The sequence below is a fragment of the Dreissena polymorpha genome, chromosome 2, assembly GCF_020536995.1.
Source record: "Dreissena polymorpha isolate Duluth1 chromosome 2, UMN_Dpol_1.0, whole genome shotgun sequence".
NCBI classification, from domain to species: Eukaryota; Metazoa; Mollusca; class Bivalvia; order Myida; family Dreissenidae; genus Dreissena; species Dreissena polymorpha.
The window spans coordinates 41,950,517-41,963,789 of NC_068356.1; the positions used below are offsets into that span (position 1 = coordinate 41,950,517).

The 13,273-nt window shown below is 35.8% G+C and overlaps 4 protein-coding genes across 9 annotated transcripts in view; 1 reads left to right on the top strand and 3 right to left on the bottom strand.

Annotated features, from left to right (window-relative positions):
• Nucleotides 1-3,125, bottom strand: part of LOC127869683 (polycystin-1-like) — a 25,738-nt gene extending 22,613 nt beyond the window's left edge. The window contains exon 1 of the mRNA XM_052412341.1: nt 3,107-3,125. Coding sequence (XP_052268301.1) covers nt 3,107-3,125 — 19 coding nt within the window. The remainder of the gene's footprint in view (nt 1-3,106) is intronic.
• LOC127866769 (kelch-like protein 21) overlaps nt 1-8,934 on the bottom strand; it is a 141,268-nt gene extending 132,334 nt beyond the window's left edge. The window contains exons 1-2 of one of the 5 annotated variants that reach the window (XM_052407568.1): nt 8,868-8,895; nt 7,449-7,492 (exon numbers count right to left, since the gene is read on the bottom strand). The gene's annotated coding sequence lies outside the window, so the exon portion shown is untranslated. Of the gene's footprint in view, nt 1-7,448; nt 7,493-8,714 lie in introns of all 5 variants that reach the window. The other 4 variants (XM_052407566.1, XM_052407564.1, XM_052407561.1 and 1 more) reach the window with 4 other exon arrangements.
• LOC127866779 (mitochondrial dicarboxylate carrier-like) overlaps nt 1-13,273 on the top strand; it is a 157,059-nt gene that overhangs the window by 49,909 nt on the left and 93,877 nt on the right. The gene's annotated exons all lie outside the window — the stretch shown is intronic.
• LOC127866772 (kelch-like protein 24) overlaps nt 4,570-13,273 on the bottom strand; it is a 33,422-nt gene continuing 24,718 nt past the window's right edge. The window contains exon 4 of the mRNA XM_052407571.1: nt 4,570-5,277. Coding sequence (XP_052263531.1) covers nt 4,856-5,277 — 422 coding nt within the window. The 3' untranslated portion in view covers nt 4,570-4,855. The remainder of the gene's footprint in view (nt 5,278-13,273) is intronic.

A 13,273-nucleotide genomic window follows, 5' to 3' on the forward strand; every position in this document is an offset into this window, starting at 1 on the left:
AATCACAGATAAGCGACTTTGTGCCTTTCAGACCCTCTTGTTTCAAGTCCCTTACCCGAGTAACCGAAGGGGACCAAATATGTTTACCCCCAGTTTTTCCGTCTGTCCATGTGTCAGTGTGTATGTCTGAATATGGATCCTGCGATATATGCCACCCTACCGGGGGCATACAAAAATCACATTAGAATCTTGCGATAACTCAATTACTTAAGCTGGGCGGAAAAAAACTCGATATATGGATAGAGAGTCATATGAGGAATATGTATGGTCTGTCAGTTTTTAGCTCACCTAAGCGATAGCTCTGGGTGAGCTATTGTGATCACTCAGCGTCCGGCGTCCGTCCGTCTGTCTGTCTGTAAACAATTTGTAAACATCTTCTTCTACTAAACCATTGAGCCAATTTTAACTAAATTTCATGTGGAGCATCCCTAGGTCATGGGACAAAAGAATTGTTAAAAAAAATTTGATCACATAACCAAGATGGCCGCCATGACCATATATGGTAAAAACCTTTAAAAATCTTCTTGTCAGAAACCGCTGATCAGATTTTCAAAATATTTTACAGGGATGACCTTTGAAGGCTCCCCTAAAAAAGTTGTTCAAAGATATTTGATTCGTCAAAAAACATGGCCGCAGGAGCTCGTTGAACTTTGCATGTTTATTCGTTTTTGCCTATTTTGTGAAAACTTTCAAAAATCTTCCACATTTTTTGTCCGATCCTTTCCAAATTTGCACAGTGTCTTTATATCAATGAGGACACGAACCCTACAAAAAATGAGCATTATTGGTCCATGAAGTACAGAATTACCTCCCCTTGAATTGAGAAAATGGTGTTTATGCAATAAAGTCCAAATTTTTCATCCAATTCTTTCCAAACTTGTAAGGATTTAGCATGGTTCAAACAAGGGAAACAACTACGTTTTATGCATGTTCTTTTTATTACAGATTTGCCTCCCATTAATTCATTCAAAATCTCATTTTACAGCAGAGATTCCAAATCTGACCTGTAAATGAGCCCCATATTTAATGACAGTGCTAGGTTACCTTTTCCATTTGATCCTTCTTAAGTATTGGTCTTGGAATGCGGAGATGGGAGGCGACGGAGACGGCTACTACGAAGCTACTACTACTACTACTACTACTACTACTACTACTTCAGAACTAATACGACCACTACTACTACTACTACTACTACTACTACTACTACTACTACTACTACTACTACTTCGCCTACTACTACTATACGGCTAGTACGACTACTACTACCACCACCACCACCACCACCACCACCACCAGGACGACGGCTACGACGACGGCCCATACTACTACTACTGGGAACCACGGCTACTACTACGACCACTACGACTACTAACTACTACTATACTACTAAGGCTACTACTACTATACTACTACTACTACGACTAGGACTAATACTACTACTACTACTTCTACTTCTACTACAACTACTACTACTACTAACTAATACTACTACTAAAACTACTATTACTACTACTACTACTACTACTACTACTACTACTACTACTACTACTACTACTACTACACCACCACCACCACCACCACCACCACCACCACCACCACCACACCACCATTCACAGTGACAAAAAACGTATTCACACAATGGCTGCTACTACAACTTATAGCCCATATAGGGGGGCATGCATGTTTTACAAACAGCCCTTGTTTCTATGGGATTTTAACCACAACTGTTCATGTTTATCTCCGACACATATTTTTAGGTCACCTGTCATGAAGTGACACGGTGAGCTTATGTGATCGTGTGATGTCCGGCGTCCGTTGTGCGTGCCTGCGTGTGTCCGTCCGTCAACAATTTGTTTGTGTAGACAGTAGAGGTCACAGTTTGCATCCAATCTTGATGAAATTTGGTCAAAATGTTTATCTTGATGATATCCGGTTTGGGATTGTATTTGGGTCATCTGGGGTCAAAAACAAGGTCACTAGGTCAAATAATAGAACAACCTTCTGTAGACAATAGAGGTCACAGTTTTCATCCAATCTTTATGAAATTTGGTCAGAATGTTTATCTTGATAAAATCTGGGTTGGGATTTTATTTGGGTCATCTGGGGTCAAAAACTAGGTCACTAGGTCAAATAATAGAAAAACCTTGTGTAGACATTAGAGATCAAAGTTTTCATCCAACCTTTATGAAATTTGGTCAGAATTCTTGATGAAATCTGGGTGGGATTGTATTTGGGTCATCTGGGGTAAAAATCTAGGTCAAATAAATAGAAAAACCTTGTGTTGACAATAGAGGTCACAGTTTTTATCCAATATTTATGAACTGTGGTCAGAATGTTTATCTTGATGAAATCTGGATTGGGATTGTATTTGGGTCATCTAGAGTCAGGAACTAGGTCACTAGGTCAAATCATAGAAAAACATTGTGTAGACAATAGAGGTCATAGTTTTCATCTGATCTTAATAAGTCAGGTGAGCGATTCAGGGCCATCATGGCCCTCTTGTTTATGTCCTTACGTCTGTTCCCCAAAATCGGGTTCCTGCAATAACTAAACAAGATATTCTGGCGAGTTGTGGGTACAAGGCGATATGGGAAAATATGCTGTTATTTAATTTGTTTTGTCAGAAAAAAATGGTTACAAAAAAACGTGAAAACTAAAATCTGCATCCTGCAATAACTAAAAAGAACATAATCTAAGTTAATGAAACCTTTAGATATCTCTTTTGAGACCCTGTTTTTAATCTGACAACATTAACATGGTAGTGAACTGCTGTTTTGTCTCTCTTGTTGCATAATATGAATAGTTTTCTGCAACCCGTTGTAGATGACCTATATTTGTTTTGCATACACAAGTTTATAATTATTCTATATTATTAATACAATTGCTACTTTTGGAAAATAAATAAATTATACATGATTATTTGCTCGTGTACTGTTTACACTTGTTTCCCTTAGTTATTCTACATTAAGTAGTGGATAGATTATACAAAGAAATATGCACGAGCACACATTTCAAAACAAAATTGAATTAAAACATTACATTTTAAGATTGTTTGGCATCTGACCCTTGAGGTCTTCTTATTTTTTCTATTTCTTCTGCAGCTTACCTGAAAACAACTGACTCATGTTGAGCTTTTTTGATCGCCATGTGTTTGTCGTGCGTCATCCGTCGACAGCATTTACCTTGTTAACATTCAAGAAGCCACATGTATTATCCAATCTTCCTGAAACTTGGTTAGAACGTTTGTCCTAATGGTATTATGGCAAAGCTTAAAACTGAGTCACATGAACTGAAAAACTAGGTCACTAGGTTAAACTAAACAAAAAGCTTGTTCACACTATATAAGTCACATTTTAGTCAAATCGTCACAAAACGTTGTCAGTCCATTATTCTCATAGTATCGGCCCTCCTCATTATAACGTGACTTAAACGAAAACCCCTCAAGAAATGCTGGCCAGTTTTTTTTTATTTTTAATTAGTTTAAATGTATTTACTGTTTATTAACGAAAATTACGACGATCATTTTCATGATTTCTGATTTTCATTTGAAAGTAGGCCATGTTTACTCCAGGGTGATGCTATGATTGTAAACAACGTAACACATAATTCATTCATAAGTAGGTTTGTCAAATAAGCCGCTTATTTGTGTACACAGTAAAACTATTTTAGGAATAACACGAGAAAGAGTTCCATTTTTCCACTGAGAATCTATGTATAGAACAAGAACATGCTCAAAAGTCATAAATCTAGCAACCAATCAGGAGGGCCGATTTTATAAGGAAAATTGAACCGCCCTCTTGCGGCCATGCTTTTCGACGTACAACAATTATTTTCGAACTCTGCCGGGACATCATTAGCATGTACATCCGCAATCTCTTGCACGACGGTTACATTACATTCACCTCTGTGTTGGGCTCAGAACGGACTATTGTTATGAAAGCGTCTCATTTATGTCATGATCATTACAAGCGTTCATCATTGAGGTTACAGAATACTAAACAATCTCTTGCACGACGGTTACATTGCATTCACTGCATTAAAAAAACCCATCTCATACCATGATATCTTATATCAGTCTTAATTCATTATTATAAAATTGATATGGTTTTTTTATGTTAAGAAACCAACATACATACACACGTCGAAGCAATTCCTAACGTCACTCAAAAAATATGTTCAATTGTTTACATTTGTGAAGTGCGTGGAATGATTCCATCTGCGTAAATGGGCAATAAATTAGTTCCAACGAGTTGCATTAAAATTCGCAAGTTTGTTAACGATCTAGAAGTCATCTATTTGTTCTAATGCTATTTCGGCTGAGGTCGAAAATGGTTTTTGTAGTCCAAAAAATTGGCCGCCAACGGGAGGGGCTATTTTTTGTATGACTATACTGAAACCTTGGTTACACTCTTAAAGTCACTGTTGTAGTCCAATTTTAAGGAAACTTGGTCAGGACATTTGTTTTAAGGATGTCTCGACCAAGTTCGAAGTTCTGGTACATTGAAAAAATTGGCCAAAATGGGGCGGTGCAGTTTTTCTTTTATGGCTATAGTAAAACATTGTAGCAACTCTAATCGCCACGTTTATTGCAAAATCTTCATGATACTTGGTCAGAACATTTGTCCAAATAAAATATCGGCCGAGTTTGAAACTGGTCACATGAGGTCAAACACTTGTTAGCCATGTAGTTTGTGTATGTTTGTAGTAAAACATTGAATGTTTTCTTCTTTTTTTGACCACCTTAAGTCTGTGTCATACAGAATGAAAATACATTGATAAACACATTAACACAAACATCACACAATATATACATAACAGGTTATTATCTCATTCCGTACCTGAACGACATGGGGCCTTAAGGCCCTCGGTCTAAAAACTTTTTATCTACATGCATTACAGCAGCAAAACGCTCATCACAGTGCTTTTCAAAAGGAAGTGTTGTTTCATCAACATAATCGTAGTTCTTGCAGAGAATATCAAACTTCCTTACGGCAACATCATCGCCTTTCGTCATGACGAGGATCTTATTTTCATGGAACACAGTGGTGGCGCCCAACAGCAGAAATTTTTGTTTCCTGTGAATCACTTTCGGTGGTGATGTTTCTTCGTTGAAAAAGATAACGTTTCCATTTTGACAAACGATGTACACATCGCTGTTGTTTGTGCAGGCAGCTCCAAGGATGGATGTGATAGGAAGCTGATGGTTCAAGGTCGTACACGTCTCAAGCGCGCTATCAAAGCACTGAATGTCCTTCAAGTCTTCTTCTCCGTTTGAACCTCCAAACAGAAGTATTTTAGATTTAACACAAGCATAGGCTGAATTAAATACTGGAATATTTAATGTTACACTAAGAGTAATCCATTGATTAACTTTGTGGTCAAATTTTTCAATAGTGCATAGTGGATCACATCCCTCAAAATACTGGCCATACCGATGTTTCCCACCCAACACATATACAACATCATTTATACACCCTGTAGCATGGCAACAGCGTTCCTCATTCATTTCAGCAAGTTTTGAGCAGGAATTGGATTCAACGGAATACTTGCAAAAGTTGCGAAGGGTCCATTCTCCACCTGTGAAATAGACATTGGTTTTGCTAAAGCAGGAAGCAGAGCCGCTGCTCCCTAGGATAGGTTTAGTGTCATCTGCCGACGGAAAGGAGTTCAGTCGATACCAAGATTTGCCTGACAAGCTGTAGCATTGCATTTCAATATTGCCATAATAGCTGCTGTGTCCAATTACCAACAAACATTTTTCTTTACGTGGTAGGTGATGAGAAAACATGGTTTCATTCCTTATATCTATAGTTTCTTTCACTTGTGCGCATAGTTGGGGATTTTTTTCTACAAATTTATGGTGAAGAAGACGATGCAGCTCATCAGTTTCTAAGTGTGAAAGTCTTATGTGCATAAGCAGATTTTCAAGAGACCCAGAGCCTTTATTGTTTATAATCCATTTCAAAACAATCTGAAGCACATCATATTCACTATTAACATATAAATTGTCATCTTTTATTAACTTTTGAATGTCATTTAACTGCAATTGCTTTACCAGCAATGTTTTTATTTCAAGAAAGTGGTCCAGTATGTAGTCCCAACATCCTGTTTGAAGAAGAACACAGTTGTATGTTTCAGCAAATTTCCAAAGCTCAACACAGTTGGTATTGTCAATAGTCGGTAGTAAGAAATGTTCACAAAGACTTTGCAATGAAGTTATCTGAAGATATACCGCTGTTGATAAAACAGCCTGTGCATTTCCACTGTTTACAGAAATCTGGCCTGTATAAATATAATTTAAAACATCCTTAAAGACATTGTTTTTGATCCCTTGAAGAGTTATAATTTCATCTGTGGCTTCTTTCATTCCTGAAGAAAACATAACTTCAAAGAATTCTGAAATTGCTGATAATATAACTTTGTGGCATCTATGTAAATGTGTTGCAATTTTTATTTTGACGTCTGCTAATGGTCTTGTGGCTTTTAGTAGCAATGGCACTTCCGTTTCAAAGGAACGATTCCGGAGGTTCTCAAACTCTAAATTAGCATCTTCTTCTGAGTTTTTACGATCTTTACATTCTAAATTAATGGACATGGTTTTATCAAATATCAAATCCAGATGAAGAGTTTGAATTATTTCACCGCATTCGGGCCCAATAGTTCTCTTGCCTCCGTACAGAAATTGTACCAAATTGTCTACACTTGCATGACTGTAACCTACTAAGCTCAGGTCACATTTTCCAGTTTTGATCAACTTTTGTCGTATCGGTTGTGAAAACAATGCAATCACAACCCCGTGAAGAGCAACGCTGGTAGTCTGAGTCGGAATGCTTGCGTTCAACAGGTGCCCATTTTCTCTCAGTCTGGTAAGCCCAGCAGACAGCCGGGTGAAATGTGGAGCTGACATGACCTCGATTATACCAGTCTTTTATTGCCTGAAACAACAATAATCTAATTATAAATCCCAGTTTGAATTATTTTATCCTGTTATCATGTTAAGTTCTTTAAGTTAAATCCAGATGAATAAACTAAGCTTAATTCAGCATTGCCATAAGAAAAACAGTTTTGCGTGGAACAATGACGTCAGACGTCGCAACAGTGACATGTTGTTCTTTCCAATAAAGTGCACATGATAAAAAAATCGTAAAAGTTATCAAAACGTCAAATATAAACAACTTCAATTACACAGAAGACTTAAGACAGCAACGGTTGAGCTAAATTTCCTCATCCAAATTGTGTAAAAAACTGGCTATTAAACTAATAAAAAAATAATATAAGAAAGTTATTAAACAAGGAATCAATTATGATCTCAGTACTGCACTCAAGTCTAAGATAGACTTCAATATCCATTAAAAATGTGTTTATGTCGCTTATATGAAGACAAAATAACGATAATGCCCCTCTGGCTCAAATACGATTTTTATTGCATTAATCTATATCTCTTTTACTTTGAACGACTTGACTGCTTCCAGTACGGCCGCGCCCATGGCCACTACAATTCAAAATGACAAATGGCAGAGATGACGTTGATGCAATGTGTCATTCTAGTTTAACTAATATTAGGTCGGAATTATAGACTTCAGTTGGCTAAACAAGAATAAGGATTCTTATGATTATAATACATTGCAATGGACAGATATGTACTGATATCAAGATCCAATAATAGTTTGACCGATATTTGATCTTTTACCACATTCAAATCGATAGTATAACAACGATCTTATAAACTTGGGCTCTACACTATCGCTTGTTTAGATCACACTCGGGGTTTTCCCAAAAATGGAGAATCCGTGTTTGTCAACTAGGACAAAGTTGTCAAAAAATGCGATATTTGATAATTATTAACGGGATAAGGGAGGAAATAATAGGATAAAATAGAATAAAATGGATAAAGCTCAAGTTTTGCATGCTCGGCTCGAACAATGGTAGCGCGAGGCTTACCATGGTTCTAGCCTCGCATAACCTTGATCTTTATCCAAAACTTACATAATATTATCTATATTAGCCATTGAACGCGTATATAAAATTATCCATATAAAAAGTACAACGGATACTTGCATTTATTATTAAATATTTCGAACGGTACAAATCAAATGCAATTGTAGAGAATTTTCTGTTTATTCAAGAAATGTTTGTTTAATGGTCATTACTACGTATATGGGTTTTCAACGTTTAAAAGCCCCATCTTTTTTGCACGAATATGTGATGTTTCGGAAATTAAATCTAGATTATGATTTTGAAGAGTAGATAATAATTGAAAACTAACATTGGCTGTCGCGATATAAACGCAGCTTTGCTGACCTCTCGAGGTACAGTGAAGTACAGACAAGTTCTGATAAATGAATGATTCTTAATCAATATTTCATGAAGAAGCATGTTATTATCTTCATTACACATATTGTGTTCTAAAATCAAAAGCCGTACGTTCAAAACTGAAAAGTAGATGGTATGGTGATTTCTATCGACCTAGTTAGTAGTGGCGACTAATATTTACTCATGGGCATACACAGGTACTTGATTTTTTGTGTCCTTATATTTATAATATATATAAGGACCAAAAAATATTTCAAGTACCTGTGTGGATTTTCAATAGGAATTCACTATTAATAAATGCTATAAAAATTGAATTGAATATCGAGTCTTTAAAAGTATCTATCTATCTATATATACTGCTAGTCGCCAACAATTAGCATTACAAGCAGGTAATATCTCACCGGTAAACAAATTCGAACCCCACGTATGAATTATATTGTCAACTATTTCGCATACCTCCTAGTATAACTTCTTATTGTAAAAATCCGATTTCCACAAAAGACAATGCATGGCTAAATAAACACTTTTTAAATAATAATGCTTACATTACTTACATTTTTATTCAAATGTGTGTATCATATCCGTTTATGTCTCGAGTAAAATCGAAAGTAAACTGATAAGGCATCAACGGGAATTTCCCATGACGTACAGTTAAGTTATTTCGGGAAGTGAGTAAGCCGTATATTTATTGTAAATATATAATAATAATATAATAATAATAACTTTATTTCATGAAGAATTCACATTAAGAAATAATTTCTTTTTTACAATGTGGTATTAGGTAACAAAACACAAGTATATATTTTGAAACATGCATACGAACATACAAGGGAAAAAGATAATGAACTATACAGTTATATGTTATAATAATTTCCTTATCAATTCCGACGACGTCGACGAAGACGACGATGATAATGATGACGATGATGATAATGATAATACAAAATATGCAAAATATGATACAAAAATCAATCGTTCAAAATAAATCACATGAGACACATCACAATAAAGTGATTTGTTTGTAGGTATTCTTTATTTATTAAATTTTATTTTGAATGTAGTATTCGAAGACACTTGTCGGATGCTTATTGGAATTAAATTCCATCATATGGTTTGTGACTGAAACGAAAACGCTCGTTTTCAATAATTTGTTTTAAACGGAATAGATGATATATGTCTGTGATGGATCTAAGAGCGTACACATTGTTATTTGAGATATGAATAACAATATTGAAATAAGAGGGCATTGCGCCTATTACAAACTTATGAACAATAGATCCAATTAGGAAAGTACATCTGTTATTGAATGTCAACCAACGAAGTTGTTTGAATAAGGGAGCTGAAGGAGTTGAATATGGTTTATTCAGTATTATTTTAGCAGCTCGTTTTTTTTATCGAATGTATTTTACGTAAGTGTGACTGTGTTGCTGAACACCATAATGCGCAACAATAATCCATAGTCGTTAATATATAAATGAGTTGTAAAATAGTGTTTTTGTTTCATAGTTAATAAGAGTTAATTCGTTTGAATAAGACCAGTTTAAAGTTAAGTTTACGACATATACTGGTTATGTGAGATTGCCATGTAAGATGCTCATCAATCGTAACTCCAATCGTAACTCCAATCGTAACTCCAATCGTAACTCCAATCGTAACTCCTAGTATATAAATCATAGAACGCTTTATTAGAACGTAAATAAACCCTCGAATAATGTTTAAAGATCTTTATGCTTGCAAGGAATGGGGGCATTAAGCAATTCACATGTCCGTCCGTTCGTACGTTCCGAAGCGTGTGTTTTGAACTCCATAGGCCGATCGCGCTGTTAGTTTCACATTTGAATGACCCTGTGGAGATTACCGTAAAAAGGAAATTGTGGCTGTGATTTTAGCTATAAAGGTGTTTTTAATTAAACTATATATATTGAGAAATCCCTTTCAGCTTTTAATTTCAAATCCTCCTTAACTACGACGAATTTTGGCAAAATTTGGAACCCCCTGAAACGTGCCAATAACTATCACGATCATGTTATGTGAGCAATCGGTGCTTAATAAGTTATTTAAGCACTGAATGAAGTAATATTTATGTTCTCTTCCATGACATAAATACCTAAGGGAAAAACAAATTTATTAAGAAGTCGCATGTGTAAACAGCAAAACGGAACAACATTTATAAATATCCTAAAATACGTTCCTGTATATATTGCAAAATATGTGTGTGTATTTATACCGGGTTTTGTATGTTCTTATTTATTTTGTATGAGCTGTAAGGCCTGGTTTATTGATGCTTTTAGTATCTTAGGCAAATATAATAAAGGTTTTTTCAGTGTTTAGAGAGTGACTCAAAGATTTGAAAGTTTACTGAAACCCTTGCATTATATTGCATTTTGTGAGATTTATTACCGAAATTCTAACAGGCATTTGACTGGGCACACAATGTTAACTTCATATCACAGTGTTTGTCATCCACAGTAAACATACTTAAGTTTACAGCTCTGTAGGTTGATCACCAGAAAACTGTATGACCTTGCATATATTTACTATTTGAACAGCTATTTGTCCGTAAACAAAAGGAATGCATCCGTGGGTACCACAACTTGTTTTAAGGCAAAGACGAAAAATAAGTTTGGTATATTCTGCAACAAACCATGGAGGCCTTATGTTGATAAAGAAATTGTTTAATTGCACGTGTTCATTTGGTCGATGATAAAATTATTTCACAACTATAAGATAAAGAAACATTAGTTGCCATAAATCTTGATAATCGCCCAAACAAGCTATTTGCTAAATGATGATAAAAATCATTCACATAAGTAAAGGACTATCACGCACTTGTTAGACTGAGAACGGCGATTGGAATGATACTATAAAGGTCTTCTTAACAACACGGCTACCTATATAGAAATAACTTCCTCAATGACGCAGTGAGTTTGACGCAATTAGCGATGCTTTACCGAGAGCGTACCGTATAGCAAATTTATTTGAAAAAAAGGACTGTATTTCATCTAAAAACTCAGGCTAAACCGAATACACCCCTCTAATCCCACAGCCAGAACCAATTATTGATTGTTCATACGTACAACACGTCTTTAAACGCGGAAAAGACATTCAAGAAGCGGGTAACATAGCTTTGTAGTGAGGTCTTCCGGTGTAATCTTGCAGTGGTTGCATACGCCGAAAAAAATCCAGGATTGACAATGGGAATTCAATATCAGTGACAGAATTTAGCCGCATATCAGACCAAGTACAAGGGGGAAAGCTAGCCGATGATTGGAAAACATTAGCCGCGTCAAATTATTAATAAACTCATTAACAAGTACGATGGATTGTCACAGCCTCAAGAGATAAAGCAGATACACGACAATATATATCGGTAAAAGCAAAACGAAAATTATTGTGATGGTCAACGAGACAAATATGTCGAAACTTGGAGACATTTGTCGCATTTGATTCATTCGTCCGAGCAGTCGTACTCGTTAACGGGAAATCACCGTTCGTCGTACTGTACAACGATGAGCAAATGGGCGATACCAAAATAACGCGTTGCTCTGGAAAGACTATTGGAATAGACGTCACTGTAATATGCTTCAAGCAACTTTCCGCATAAACGAGTCAGGATCCATTTTTCATGCACGATAGTAGTGACTTCAGCACGTTCAGTCTCTTCTTTCAACATGTCAAAATAACGTTGTTGGGGATTCCGATGACACCTCTACTGATAGGAAGCGATGACGAACAAGTGTTGGTGAAGTTCAATTCAAGGGTCATGCTTGACTGTACACATTTATTCCGTGCAAAGCATCTAAAGGATAACGTCAGACATATTCTTCCAAACGGCACAGTGACCAAACAGGAACGGGACGACATACTAGTAATTAATGACATATTTGGACATGATAGTCTGATATCAGCTGACGACATCACATGTTAAAACGAAACATGATAAACTCGCAAAAACAAATTGGGAGCGACCTCAACATTCAGAGACTACTCCAAAAGCGACTGAAGACAGTGTCGAAGAAAATGTGAGCCAGTTCGTGCGAAATTAGTTGGAAAATAACAACTGTGAAAGTATCAATCATGTTCTTCAGACAAATTCAGACTGGAAAGCTATGCCGTTTCTAAAAGAAACGGACTAACACGAGGTCTAGCTCATGCAAGAAATGGGGGAAGAAAAAGAAAGCGGTCGCAAACGTTAGAAACGCGATAGCCATCGAAAGTGAGACAGATTGGGTGAGTCCAGGCGGACAGGTTTAACATTAGAACATATGAAAGTGTCAGGTAAATGTAAAGAGAGAAGTAAACAGTATCGATAAGAATGGGAGTTGACGGACAGACAGAAAAACGTTTATGTTAGATGCACAAACATTTTTGTGAGTTTCGTGTTTACAATCACTGAAATACTTCTATATGGAGACATTTTTTTCTATATTGATATTTTTTTAAAGAATATGTTCATATATTTTTTAATTGTTAATGTTTCCACCATAAAAACTTCTTTTTGCGCTTTTGTCCTTGGTATTTTATTATTAAATGTTTCATGTTGAAATGATAATAAAGAAAACCAAAAGTAATCCAATCTTTTCATGTGGAAAATTGAAATATGCATTCTAGTGTTTCACAGTGCTATGGAAATACAATATAATTTAAAAACTATCAAGAATTTAAAAACTATCAAGAGTGGAAAACTACTTGTCTACAGGTAAAAAATATTGTGTAGAATGTTTATTTGCTTACATGCTTATCAATTATAATTGTTAGTTTAGGTTGATGCGTAATTGTAAACCTGGCATTTAAGTCTGTTTCCCGGGTAGGACCAGCACTTGGTGTCTTGAGAGAATACTTAAGAACGCTCCCTCACTAAAGATCTTTAAACTGCTGTTATTCAACATTTTGTCCCAAATTCTCTTCAGTCTCCTGTATTTAAACAAGAGGGCATGAAAGGCTCAAAGTCGCTCACCTG